This window comes from Malaclemys terrapin, chromosome 4, assembly GCF_027887155.1.
Source record: "Malaclemys terrapin pileata isolate rMalTer1 chromosome 4, rMalTer1.hap1, whole genome shotgun sequence".
Classification (NCBI taxonomy): Eukaryota; Metazoa; Chordata; order Testudines; family Emydidae; genus Malaclemys; species Malaclemys terrapin.
The window spans coordinates 90039127-90053890 of NC_071508.1; the positions used below are offsets into that span (position 1 = coordinate 90039127).

Consider the following 14764-nt stretch of genomic DNA (forward strand, 5'->3'; position numbering starts at 1 on the left):
AAGACCCCAACCCCCTGCCTCAGCCCGTAGCCCCTTCCCATACTCTGAACCCCTCAGCTCCACCCTCAGCCCAGAGCCCCCTCCTGCACTCCAAGCCTCTCATTCCTGGCCTCACCCCGCAGCCTGCACCCCCAGCTGGAGCCTTCAGCTCCTCCTGCACCCCAATCCTCTGAGCCAACATGGTGAAAATGAGTGAGTGAGCGACGGGGGGGGTGGAGTTAGCAGGAGGTGGGGCCTTGGAGAAGGGGCGGGGCCTTGGAGAAGAGGCGGGGCAGGGGTGTTTGGTTTTGTGTGAGTAGAAAGTTGGCAACCCTATAACCCACTGGTCAATAATTTCATGATAGAATATATGTAGTAACATTATATGTAAAGTTATAAACATACGCTGAAATTAGGTCTGAAATGTGTTTATCAGAAAAGTTTGGGTAAATCAGTTTCTCAAAGACTAAGGACAAGCTGACGCTTCTAGCCAGGTTTCAGTTGGAGGGCAATTGCCTATCAAGTGTCCATTCTTTGTCAAGGAAAGGGGTTAGGAACAAATAGATCTGCATCTTGGCAAACAACAGCATGAAACCTCTTTCACCACAAGGCTCCTTGTCTCCGTTCTCACAGCAGGAATAAACATTATATAGGGATAACCTTCAAGAAAATGCATTTCAAAGGATGACTGGACTGTAAAAGTGAGGGGCAAAACCACCCCAAGGTATCTGTCCCTATCCATCGTGCTTTCACCTAGAAAGACAAAAGAAGCAGCCTTTGGACTAAGGGAGCAGATCCTGGCCTGAGAATTTGGTCAGCAATGTTATTGGAAATGTGGTAAAGGATTTCAACTTGAAAGTTTTAGTAAGTTTTAGTACTAGGAAGCATTTTATCTTTATTTTTTGCTTGTAACCATTTTTGACTTTAATGCATTATACTTTTACTCACTTAAAACCTATCTCTTTGTAGTTAAAGAAACTTGTTTTATTCTTTAATCAAAACAAATCCAGTGTTGTACTTTAACTAAATTGTGTGGGTAACTCCATTTAAAGCAGCAAACTGTTGGATATTGATCCTCTGAAAGGGGTAATGAACCTAAAATATCTGGATTGTCCAGGACAGGACTGGACAGTGTAGAACATCTGTTTTGGGGGGAAAATTTGGGACCGGGAGTGTGCTGGGGTCATCTTGAAAGTGATAACCAAGGCTGTCAAGGCTGTATCCCCACTTTGAACGTTAGGGTACAAATGTAGGGGCCTGCATGAAAACTTCTAAGCTTAACTACCAGCTTAGCTCTGGTTCCGCTGCCACCATTTCCCAATTAGATTCCCTCCCTGGGAAGCCCTGAGAAACCTTTCATCAATACAGATCCAAATCCCTTGGATCTTAAAACAAGGAGAAATTAACCATCCCCCCTCCTTCCTCCCACCAACTCCTGGTGAATCAAGATCCAAACCCCTTGGATCTTAAAAACAAGGAAAAATCAATCAGGTTCTTAAAAAGAAGGCTTTTAATTAAAGACAAAAGTAAAAATCATCTCTGTAAAATCAGTATGGAAATTAACCTTACAGGGTAATCAAACTTAAAGAGCTCAGAGGACTTCCCTCTAGTCTTAGGTTTAAAGTACAGCAACCAAAGATAAACACTCTAGTAAAAGGTACATTTACAAGTTGAGAAAACAAAGGAAAACTAACACGCCTTGCCTGGCTATTTACTTACAAGTTTGAAATAGGAGAGACTTGTTTAGAATGATGTGGAGAACCTGGATTGATGTCTGGTCCCTCTCAGTCCCAAGAGCGAACACACTCCCAAACAAAGAACACAAACAAAAGCCTTTCCCCCCAAAGATTTGAAAGTATCTTGTCCCCTTATTGGTCCTTTAGGTCAGATGCCAGCCAGGTTACCTGAGCTTCTTAACCCTTTACAGGGAAAAGGATTTTGGAGTCTCTGGCCAGGAGGGATTTTATAGTACTGTACACAGGACAGCTGTTACCCTTCCCTTTATAGTTATGACAAAGGCTAATGGAAACTGGAGTGTTCTGGCAGGCTGTGGCTATAAACAGACACTCAGGATGTGACCTGAATCTGTTTGGCTGTTTTTGAGGAGCCCAAATTGGGAGCTTCAGCAGTTAGGCACCCCAGGTTGCAGGGCAAAGGTGACATAGCCCCTCACTGGTCTTGATTGCACCCTGGAAGGGCATAGGCTGTTACTTCCACAGGGGGAATTTGAAATCATGGCATGAAACGTGACATTTTTGTAAGTAGGTCAACAACAACTAGCAGAGTCAAGTGGCAATGGGAATTGGGAAAGTCAGTGATAAAGTTCATAGAGATGGAAAATCAGGGTTGAGACAGAGATAGAGGAATCAAAGAGCCCAAGAGGTTTGGCGCAGGGAGTCTTTCTTCAAGCGCTCATGTCACAGGAGTTAATGTAGGACCCAATGAACAAATGCAGTTTTGGCCACCAGAAATTTCAAGAGACCAGCCTCAATGTTTTCAAGTGACTGAAATGGACAGCAAGGGGAGAATCATGACATAGCCGGGGCATCAGTAGGCGTGGTTGACTGTTTGGAATATAAATCTGGTCTTTAAACAAGAGGTTCATTTTCTTAACTGAGAATTTCGATTCAGGAGCTAGGTCCTTACTGGTCAACATAAATTTCACTGCAAATGGATCAAAGAGTAGGAGGGAGTTCCCAAGAGAGAGCAAGTTACTGTATTGTTTATCACCATGTTGGTGAAATGGCAGGGTTTCTGGATTGTGACTGCTTCTAGAGTCCCATCTCCTTTGTCCCAGTACTCACTCTTAGGAGGCAACTTGTCGGGTTTACCATTCCTGGCACTTGGACAATAGTCATGGTGAAGTCAAACGTGGAGGAAAAAAAGGGGTCAACAGATCTGACATTGTTTGAGAGCTTTTGCTGTTCTCAGGTTTCTAGGTTCTTGTAATTCGCATATACCTGCAATGTGGTATAAAGGTGATGAAGCCATTCTTGAAAAGCAGGCTTTATGGCCAGCAGTTCTTTGTCACATATCTTATAGTTTTTCTCAATGGGAGTCAGTTTCTGGAAATAAAATGCAGTGATGGGTCCTGGGCTGCTTGACAAAGCTGCTCTGATCACATAGTTGGAAGTGTCTGCTTCAACAACAATGGGTTTTGCCAGGTCTGGATGTACCAAGATGGGCACTGATGTAAACATTTCCTTTAATTGATTGAAGGCAATTGGAGTTTTGTCATTGACCTGAGTGGGAGCAGGATTGTGTCCCTGGTTCCTTCACAGGTTTAAAGCGGAGAACAATAAGTGTGACTACAATAATTGTCCTCTGTTGTAAATTTCCATTTTTTGTTCCATGGCAATAGAAGAGACCAACCCCTTCTTCCCGCCCCCTCCATACACTTTCTCCACCCATTATCTAGGATGTGGGAAAACTATCAAGATCTGATTAAGAGTCAGTAAACCCCTTCCTGCTGGCCTTTCAAATAGACTTGATTGATTTGTAGATAATGATATTCTATGTACTGGCTGAGTCGTACACTGCAGAGAATGAATCTGAATAAGTGCATTATATTAACTAATTCTGGAATTACAACTTCCAGAAGACTACAGATAAGAATATTTATCATCACTATTAAATTATGTTTGAGCATGTGAAACTAATTAGCTTTCCTCTGGAAAAATTTTCTTTCATACTGTTCCATATTCACACATCTGCAGTTCCAAAGTAGAGACTATTTATGTGTAACATTAGCAAATTGTGGATTGGTTCTCTTGTTTTCACAGAGCATATTCAGACAAATCAAAGCCAACCTCATTAGATGGCCACTAATGCATCACTGTTTATTCTAAGAAGGAAGAAAACAGCAGCAACTGAAGCTCTGTTATTGCATCTGTTTATCAGTTTATTCTGTTCTATTTATCTTATACCTTTGCTGTGTCTGTCTCTAGGAGACCAATGCCGTAGGTTGATATCTGTGGAGTTTTGTCTGGGAAACATGTTTCTTTCTCACTGCAGCCTTTTAGCTATTATTTGCAGTAAAACTGTTTCTTCTGCTGGAAACCACTTCCTTTATCTACCATTGAGATTGCTGATCAGGCAGCATAGATTAATGCCCGTTCCTTTTTTAATTCCTATTGATTATTTGACTTGCTAACATTAACAGATAAATCAAGATCTAGGATTTTAAATAAGAACTGGAAGTATCAAGTGATATCAAGTTCCTCATTTGCCAGTGCATTTCTTTCTTTCTGTCTGTCTGTGTAGGTCTGCTGTATGTACACCACCCCCACCTTTCTTTATATGGCCCACCATGTTGTAGACACAGAAACTCAATAAGAGATTAAAGTGATACATTTATAGATCTTACCTCTTCCAAGGCAAAGCCATGACAGTCTTGTAGACTAATGTCCTTTGATTATTCATAGAATTTTTACAGCTACAGTGCAAGCTTCCCTACACCACCCTGTCCATGTGCCATAACTGTGAACTGGATGGCCATACCTTTAGGGGTAACAGTGTATTGTACTTTCCATGCCCATTCCAATACCTGGATTACCTGAATTAGTGTCAGTTGTAAAAGTACTTTTTGGGATGTGGATTTGTGTCATAGTTCTTTGTTGTTATTTATTTATAGAATCACAGAAATGTAGAACTGGAAGGAATCTGGAGAGGTTACCTAGTCCATCCCCCCATGCTGAGACAGGAACAAGTATACCTAGATCATCCTTAACAGGTTTTTGCCTAAGTTGTTCTTAAAAAACTTTGATGGACATTCCACAAACTCTCTTGGTAACCTGTTCCAGTACTTAACTATCCTTATTGTTAGAAAGCTTTTTTCTGATATCTAACCTAAATCTTCCTTGCTGCAGATTAAGCTGATTGTTTCTTGTTTAGTGGACATGGAGGACAATTGATCATCATTCTCTTTATAACAGCTCTTAATATATTTGAAGATTGTTATCAGGTTCCCCATCAGTCTTTTTTTCTCAAGAGTTTTTTTTAACCTTTCCTCAGAGGTCAGGATTTTTAAACATTTGATCATTTTTATTGCTCTCCTCTGGACTTGCTCTAGTTTGACCACATCTTTTTTAAAGTGTCGTACCCAAAACTGTACAAAGTACTCCAACTGAATCCTCACAGCTGCCAAATACAGTGAAACAATTATCTCAAATTTCTTACATTTGACACTCCTGTTAATACACCCCAGAATTATATTAGACATTTTCGCAACTGCATAACCTTGTTGAGACATATTCAATTTGTGATCCGCTATAGCCTGCAGATTTATTCCCCATGTTGTAGTTGTGCATTTGAGTTTTTTAAAGGATATTAACTCTGTTAGAGAAGGAAATTAGGTTGGTTTGGCATGATTTGTTCTTGACAAATCCATATTGGCTATTACTTATAACCCTGTTGTCCTTTAGGTGCCTACCAACAGATTGTATAATGATTTGTATTAAAGTGTTTCTGACTGATCTATAATTCCCTGGTGCCTCTTTGTTCCCAATTTTAAAGATAGATACTATATTTGCCCGTCTCCATTCTTGTAGGACCTCATTCATCCTCTGTGAGTTCTCAAAGATAATTGCTAATTGTTCCAAGATTGATTCAGCTAGTTCCTTAACTATCCTAGCATAAATTTCATCAGATCTTGCCAGCTTGAATATATGTAACTTATCTAAATATTCTTTAAACTGATCTTTCCCTATTCTGGTTTGTTGTTAATATTAATTGTGGAAGCATTTTGCCGCCATTAAACTTTTTAGTGAAGACTGAAGCAAAAAAGGCATTAAACAGCTCAGCCTTCTTGGTGTCATCCATTATTAGCTGGACTTACATTTCCCTTTGTCTTTTTCTTGCTTTTCGTGTATGTATATAACCTCTTTATATTGCCTTTTATGTCCCCTATTTAATTAAGGGCATAACGAGTAGGGTCCCACAGGGATTGGTTCTGGGTCCAGTTCTGTTCAATATCTTCATCAGTGATGTAGATAATGGCATAGAGAGTACACTTATAAAGTTTGTGGATGATACCAAGCTGGGAGGGGTTGCAAGTGCTTTGGAGGTTAGTATTAAAATTCAAAATGATCTGGACAAACTGGAGAAATGGTTTGAAGTAAATAGGATGAAATTCAATAAGGACAAATGCAAAATGGGAAATAACTGCCTAGGAAGGAGTACTGCGGAAAGGGATTTGGGGGTCATAGTGGATCACAAGCTAAATATGAGTCAACAGTGTAACGCTGTTGGAAAAAAAGAAACATCATTCTGGGATGTATTAGCAAGAGTATTGTAAGCAAGACACAAGAAGTAATTCTTCCTCTCTACTGATTAAGCCTCAACTGGAGTATTGGGAGTTCTGGGCACCACATTTCAGGAAAGATGTGAACAAATTGGAGAAAGTCCAGAGAAGAGCAACAAAAATGATTAAAGGTCTAGAAAACATAACAAGGAGGAGGGAGACAAATTGTTGTTCTTAACCTCTGAGGATAGGACAAGAAGCAATGGACTTAAATTTCAGCAAGGACGGTTTAGGTTGGACATTAGGAAAAAACTTCCTAACTATCAGAGTGGTTAAGCACTGGAATAAATTACCTAGGGAGGTTGTGGAGTCTTCCTCATTGAGGGTTTTTAAAAGCAGGTTGGACAAACGCCTGTCAGGGATGGTCTAGATAATACTTAGTTCTGCCTTGAGTGCAGAGGACTGGACTAGATGACCTCTCGAGGTCCCTTCCAGTTCTATGATCCTATGAAGTTAGGATGGTTTCCAGACGGCCCAGTCAGGATTGGGTTCATATTATTAAAGAGCACTGAACAAGCACGTAAATTGACACAGTCCCTGCCTTGTCTAAAAATATCAACAACTTATGACAGCAATGGGAGAGAGACAGCATAAAACACATCAATTTGTGCAGTTTGTGTACATACATATGGATTTTTAAAACAATCAGAATAAATATCAGCTATCTCTTAGTCTCCCTCAGTCTTCACCCATCGTTATTTAGTTGATATTGTGTAGGCACTGCAGTAGAAGTGAGTCTTGAGAAGGGCTTTCAAGGAGGAAAGGGAAATGACCTTATGGATTAGTTCAGAGAACATTTAATGTCTAGGGAGTAGCATGAAAGAAAGTAAGTTTGTAGCAAAAATGAGCAGTAGAGGTTGGCATTGCTAGCTGAGCAATGAAGCAATGCAATAGGACAGAGGTTCTCAAACTTTCTTTGTTGACTGACCCTTTTCAAATGCAATATTAATCATGGACCCCCAACTGAGAAACTGATTGACAAAAGTATATGTGTCAAGTATGAGAGGGGTAGCCGTGTTAGTCTGGATCTGTAAAAGCAGCAAAGAGTCCTGTGGCACCGTATAGACTAACAGATGTATTGGAGCATGAGCTTTCGTGGGTGAATACCCACGGATGCATCCGACGAAGTGGGTATTCTCCCACAAAAGCTCATGCTCCAAAAGTATATGTGGTCATGTAAACACGTACTGCTAGTAATGCTTTAAGAAAAAGAACATATGAGTATTTATAGATATCAGTGAGATGGGTGTGCTTGCTTCTTACTGCAGTCTATCTATCCTTGGTGTGATGGTTGACAAGCAAACTTGTAAATTATTCTCCACTTCCAGTTGGGACCTGAACTTTGTCTTTATAGCTGTCATGGCAGAGAATGATGCTTCACATATATATTTTGTTGGGAACAGTAGCAATGCTTTCATTGCTTCTGTAACTAAAACTGGGTTGTACGCAGCAACAGTTGGCCAAAACTGGCAGGGTGTCATTTCCTGAAACTTAATTTTCAGTGTGTGGGCACAGGGTATTTTGAGAATGGATCCCGAACCCAATCGTATTCCTCCATGTTTACATTTTAAAGTAAACACTGAAGTACTCTGCCAAAATTGAAAGATGAGCAACAGTCGTGTCTCTCACATAGTCAGTTGTTATGCTGTTAGTATCCAGAAATTCTGTCAGTAGCGGAAATGTATCTGAGATTCCACAGCTCTGTCTGGTTTTCCAAATCTTGACTGTCTTCTGAAATGCTCTGCTTGTCACTCGTCTCAAGTATGGTTTTATCACTCCCTTCTGTGGACAGGTTCAGTGCATTCAACAAGTTAAAAATGTCTTCAAGATATGCAAGCTTTGTGATCCATATCGGGTCAGAAAAATTTGTGGCAATCTTGGGATTGTGCTAGAAAGAAAACCAAGCAGCTGTTTGCGAAGCTCAAAAACTCTTTCCAACACTCTGCCGTGAGATAGCCAACCCAATTCCATATGAAACAATAATTTGTTATGTCCTGCACCAATTTCTAGACTTAGCTTTGCAAAAAGGCATGAATTCAAAGGCCAAGACTTCACAAAATTCACAACTGTCACAGCTGCATTTACCACATCATTTAATTCGGGTTTCATTTTCTTTTATGAAGATCCTGGTGATGCAACATATAGTGTACAATTACTTGTAGATTTATGACTCATATTCTTGCTACACCGCCACTCCTATTGCCTGCCATAGTGATAGCACCATCCATGCCAACGGCAGTGCATTTCTCCCAATTCAGCTTTCATGAAATCATCCAATAATTTGACTATTTCCTGACCCGTTGTCCATTCTGCTAACTCCTGACAAAAAAGAAAATCCTCCAAAATTTCCCTCAGGCAGATATAACGAACAAAAACTAATAATTGTGCTGTATTACCAGTATCAGTAGTCTCATCAAGCTGAATTACAAACTGTTCAAATGTACATAGTCTTTCAGTTAGTTGGGATTTTACATCTTTTGAAAACTCTTCAATTCTCCTTCTAACTGTGTCGTTAGAAAGTGGTGTGGCCTTAAGTTTCTTCATTGCATCTTCGCTTACCATCACTTTGCACATTTCTACAGCAGCTGGAAAACTCAGTTGTTCTCCAGTGGTATGGGATTTTTTACTCTTTGCAGTCCGAAGCGCTGTTAAGAAAGATGCTTTCAAAGCCTTTCCCGGAACCGATTTTATGTTTGTCATTTGAGTTTTCTGTCTATTGTATTCTTCTTTCTTTCACTGAAGAAAGTTCTCTGGGTTTATCTTTAAACTCCGGGTACCTTGTTGTGAGGTGTCATTTCAGTTTTGCAGATTTCATTGCTTCATTTGGTAGGATTCATAAGCATACAATGCATTGCAGTCGTCCATCACTAAATTCCATAAAACCAAAATCAGTATAACTTTTGTCATACTTTCTCTTCTTCATTTGTTTCTTACTTCTTGACTCTGCATTGTCTATGTCAGCAAAATTAGCAGTACTAGTATGAGGACGTTTTAAAAACTTATCCATTTACAGTGTAATTTGCTCGCACACTATAAAAATATATGCAACTTCCACCTGCCAAAAATGTCTGTTATCAAAAAAAAACCCAGACATCACTTCTGATTTGCTGTCGCAAAGCAGTGAGATTTTTTATGTTGACACTTATGCCATGTGAGCATTACAATGTTGTTCATGCACCATGGAATATGTTGTGTAAACAGAAATAGTAGATCTGTCAGTTTTAATCATTAGGCAATACAGATGTGCAGTGATATTATTTTTTTATTTTTCTGCAACCCCTTAGACATTCCTAGTGTGCTCATATGTCTCCCCATTCCCACAGAAGCCTATGATTACTGAAACTCCCACACTCCTCTATAGAGACTCCTGATGACTACACTTCTTCACACATACTGATGGCTTCCTATGCACTACCCATATAGGCCTCCCAATGTGCTCCTTTACTTCCTTTTTCTTTAAGAAGCATAGCTTTTTTTCACAAAACACAAGACTGCATATCGTGTCTTGAACTGAAGGAGATTGAAAAATGTAATACTTGATGTGAGTAATATAAATAATTTTGTCCTAGTTTCTCTTTGCATAATGAGTAAAGTTAGAATGTTAGAAATTTTTTGAACTTCAGTTCTTTTAGGATTATTATTTTTTTAAATAAATGGTTAAAAAATACTGACACAGGAAGCAGTTAAATGGTAGCAACGCTTGAAGTTCTCTACCAAGCATTACAAAAAGCTATTTCATAATTTTCAAGATAAATAGTGCATCATTCTGAGCCACAGATAGGGGGAGTGATGATATAGCACTTTTGATAAACCTTACCTTTTTAACCATTAATTGTCAGATAAAGTCTTAAAGGAGAATCAGGATGTTAGAAAAGTCTTGAGGGGAAACTGAGTCTGGAGTGCTTTGTCTTTCTCTTATTCAAAGAAAGAAGAATTAATTAACTCTTTTCTTTATCTTTAGCTTCTCATGTCTGTGTTTGACAACAGTATGAAAACTTCTGGTGTCATTGAAAGTGACCCTTTTGACTGGGAGAAGAGTGGAACTGATGGCTCTCTGACGACGACAACAACATCAACAACTCCTCAGTTACATACTCGCCTGACCCCAGCTGCAATTGGGTATGTTCAAGGATTTCCTATATTAACCTAAACAGACAACCACTTAGCACCAGGGGAAAGTCATCTGTCACATCTGTTTCTCCAGGGTGTTAACTAATAGAGAATTGCAGGATACTAGGTCTCCCTTTGGTCATTATTGAGCCTCGCCTCCAAAAAAAAAAAAAAAAAAAAGGTGCTGCTGTCCTAAATATACAGAATTATATTTATATATATATTTATTTATATATAATAACAGCAGTTACTAATGTTGATACCTGTCTGGGTTAAGAAATCCCTTTATTAGATTCCCATTCTCCAGTCAACCTTTTGCTAAAGCCTATGTTAAGAACCTACGGCCTGATCCCTAGCCCATTGAACTCAATGAGAGACTTCCGTTGCCTTCTGTGGGCTTTAAATCGTCACTAATGAGGAGCACTTGAAAATCTCTTTGAGATTCAAAGATGAAAAGTATTGTACTTATATGAACGCAACATAATATAATAGGATATAATATAAAATATAACATATATGTTCACCAGATGGTCTCTTTGACATAAGGAATCAGGAAGAATGTGATTTTCAGCTTTAGAAAGTAACTACAAAGTCAGTAGAAAAATAGCTTTTAAAAGGTTTCCTTCATTCTCATAACTGAATTACATATATACAGTTTTATGGTATGATGTAATTTAATTTTTCAAATTTTATGTTGACTGGAAGTTTTGATACTGAAGTATGTGCCTTGAGCGAGTGGGAATACCAGAGTCATTTCCACTGCATTATTTTTCACTTCTTCCTTTGTAGAATAGCCAATGCCACACCTATCCCAGGAGATTTGCTGCGAGAGAACACGGATGAGGTGTTTCCAGATGAGCAGCTCAGTGATGGGGAGAATGGTATTCCTGTTGGAGTCTCACCAGAGAAACTGCCTGGGTCCCCTGGGCATCAACGTCCTCAGGAAAAAGATGTCTGGGAGGAGATGGATGCCAACAGAAACAAAATAAAGCTGGGGATCTGTAAGGTATTTATAGAACTGCAGTGGGAAAAACCTCTTTCAGCAATTTCTTGGCATCATCAGGAACATGATAATGTGGCATGATGAGTAATAGGAGAGCAAATGCTCATTTGGCACTTTAAATATTCTGCATTTTGACCAGAGAGAATAGTTTTCCAAAGCAGAGGGTTGCATAATTCAATGGGTCAGTGCTCTTTTCACTTCTGAAGGCCATGATTCATATTGGGTTCAAAGATGGTTTTGTTTCCTAGTCACTGAATAAGGTCAGAAGTGTTTTCTTGCACTTTCCATGGTAGTAATTAAGGGTGAAGAGGTGAAAATAGATCAGAACTAACTCTCCAGACAACAAAATAAATATGATTGGTATTCTCCATTTAGTCAATATTGCATGCTTGTCTTCATAATGTAACATATCACTCAGTTTGTGTTGAGTAGAATCCCATTACTGGAAAAGTAGAAGTACTAAGGGTCAAAATTGAGATACATTGACTAATTCATGGAAGGGAAACTTGCTCAGTGCTTGTCTGGATTATAGCTGGCTCTTGACAGTGATCCCAGTCTCTCACTATCATTACTTCTATTATTCGCTCGCTCTCTCATAATCACTAAAATTCATATTCAGACAATTGTAGCCAGTGCTCCTCTGATGTGAAAATGTCATCAGTAGCTGATAGAAGGTGTTACTGAAGTGTTTTTTAAGCCGAAATACTATCTAGTGACTGGGCTGTGTATTATTTTTCCAGGTATATGTAAAATGTGTTGGGGGGAGGCCAGACTGCTGTGATACTTATTTTTGTGCCTGGCTAATGTATATTAGTTTTTTAAGGGGAAATGGCAGAAGACAGGTGAACTTTTTCTCTTTTGAGGCCAAACTCAGCTCAGATATAAGCAGATACAAGTTTCATTGATAACAGTGGGAGTTACATCTGGGAAACACTGAATTCAACACTGAATCATACCCAGTTGATCTACAAAGTGCGATGCAGTTGGACATCTGATTTTAATTTCTAATAAACATTGCTCCATATCAAAAAACTACCTTGTAGACTTTGAGTGCAATGGTATTGCATGCCTCAGATATGCATAAGGATGAGTTAACATGAAGATTAACCTTTCATCAATAAAATAAAAAGAGGCTATGACTGTAAAGCAGTATGAAGAACCTCCTAGGCTTCTGGATTTGGCCTGCTATTGATGAGAATTCCAGAAATGGGAGTGGGGATCAATATACATCTAAAATCTGGGAAATGTAATGTATTGTTTTCTTCCATTGACTCCTTCCATCCTGAGACTTAATGAAAACCACAGCGTTGCTGGCAATTAATCCCTAATTTAGACTTATGCCTTAGGAAACTGGTAGCTGATGATCACATATAAACTACATGAAATATGGCATGAACTTCTGCTGAAGGAGCATCCTCAGTATGAATTGGTTTGTTATAGGATAGAAGCATTGGGTTATGTGCACTGCATACACTGTTGTGTCTTCCTCTATTTCAGCACTCCTAAAAATTATATGTTTATTTCTGTTGTTCTTTATTTGCACAGGCTTCTACAGAGGAGGAAAACAGCCATGGACCAGTGAACGGAATGCTTAATGCACCAAGCCTTGGTTCTCCAGTTCGAGTCCGCTCAGAGACCACCCAGCCAGACAGGGATGTCCCACTGATGAGAAAGTTACGTTCAATCCACAGCTTCGAACTGGAGAAACGCCTGACCTTAGAGTCAAAGCCAGACACTGATAAATTTCTTGAGACCTGGTAAAGAGAAAATTTCTATCTCGCATTTATGCTTGGATCTTTTAGGGGCTTGTTGGCTTAGACTGTATTGAGACAAGTAATGGCTAGTAATGTCTACTGGATTCATAGTATTTGCTCTGAGGAACGTCCCTGGCTTCTATCCCATTTTGCATTTTTAAATTACATTTTTATTGAATTTTTATTACTATTTACACTAAGCCAAAGATGTTCACGGTGTTTTATAGACAAATAAAGACAAAGTCCTTACCTCAAGGAATTCTTAGTTTAAGGGCCCATTTCTATCACACTTCTGTTGATTAGCACTTCATGAATAGTCCTGTTGGCTTCAGTGGGACTTCTCGTGGGAGTCAGTGCAATTTAACTTGGATAAGCATTACAGAATCAAGCACTAAATTAGATATAGGCATAAATTACCTCTGGTAAAGTGTAATGTGTATGAAGAGCAGGATTTATGTGAAATAAAATAATGAGTTTACTTGTTTCTGTAGTGCATGTGTCATTAGTTTCACTTTTATTTTATATTTCTAAAGTTGTCAGGAATGCAGCAGTGCTGGAAAGCTTGTTAGGAGAGGTGGGTTTTGAGAAAGAATTTGAAGGTGGAGAAGGAGGTTGTGAGTGTACAGGATCAGGGAATTTAGTCCAGCTGAAGGGAGTATTATGGAAGGATAATGCACAGGAAGGCTAGAGAAAAGGGGTGTTGGCAGATCATAAAGCTAAATTGGGAAGCAATAGAAGAGAGATGAGATCTAGGCGTTGGTAGAGCTGTGCAGAGCCTTGAACATGAGAACAGGGAATTTGAATTTGATGCAGAGCTTATATGAGTTAGAGGAAGACATGATCAGAGTAGACAGAGAGGAAAAGGAATTTAGTAGTATTTTGGATAAACAAGAGAGGTTCAAAGAATGAGTCATGTATAAACTAAAACTGAGACATAGAGTTGTACATCATACTTAATTAAGGACAAAGAGAGGCAACTATCTCGCACCAGTAATAGAACTAAAATGTCATCATTTCCTTAACACCCCCCCTCACTCACAGTGGACAACAAAGGGAGAGATTTACATTCCTGAGTAATAAAAACTCATTAGTGTTCTTCAGACAAAACAAGAGAACATGCCGTACTGCAGAGAGATGGGATGAATGTCCATGTTTCTCACAAAGCAAAACTGCAGCAGTTAGAAAATCCTTGCAGGTAGATAGAAAGGATATATTTAGGCTGGCTTATTACATAATAATAACAAAGTTATGAAACAAAAAAAGTTGATGTGGTACATGGTTATTTTTATGTCACCCTCGGTCTCCCAATCTCCTTTTTTCATTCGATACCAAAAGGGAAGTACTGAATCGAGCTGAAATGTTTTGGCATTAATTCGTGCTGAGGTGAGGAGCTGGTTTCCTTTTTTTCTTTCCAGTTTTCCTCTGACTTTTATCAACTTTCTGCCTCCTTCCCCTTTTTTTCAGTAAGAGTGCTGTAGAGCCCTTATTTGGCAGGAGTTACGTTTTCACATGCAAAACATTTGGTTGCAGGCATCTCCATAACTGCTACTTGAAAATTGTTTCTTATGCTCATCTTTGGATCTGTAAGACACAATATGACTGGCACTGCACTGGCCA

General features: G+C 39.1%; 1 protein-coding gene across 2 annotated transcripts in view; it reads left to right on the forward strand.

Annotated features, from left to right (window-relative positions):
* Positions 1-14764, forward strand: part of TTBK2 (tau tubulin kinase 2) — a 230002-nt gene that overhangs the window by 163725 nt on the left and 51513 nt on the right. For both annotated transcript variants that reach the window (XM_054028672.1, XM_054028673.1), the window contains exons 10-12: positions 10242-10399; positions 11180-11396; positions 12939-13150. In XM_054028672.1, coding sequence (XP_053884647.1) covers positions 10242-10399; positions 11180-11396; positions 12939-13150 — 587 coding nt within the window. The remainder of the gene's footprint in view (positions 1-10241; positions 10400-11179; positions 11397-12938; positions 13151-14764) is intronic.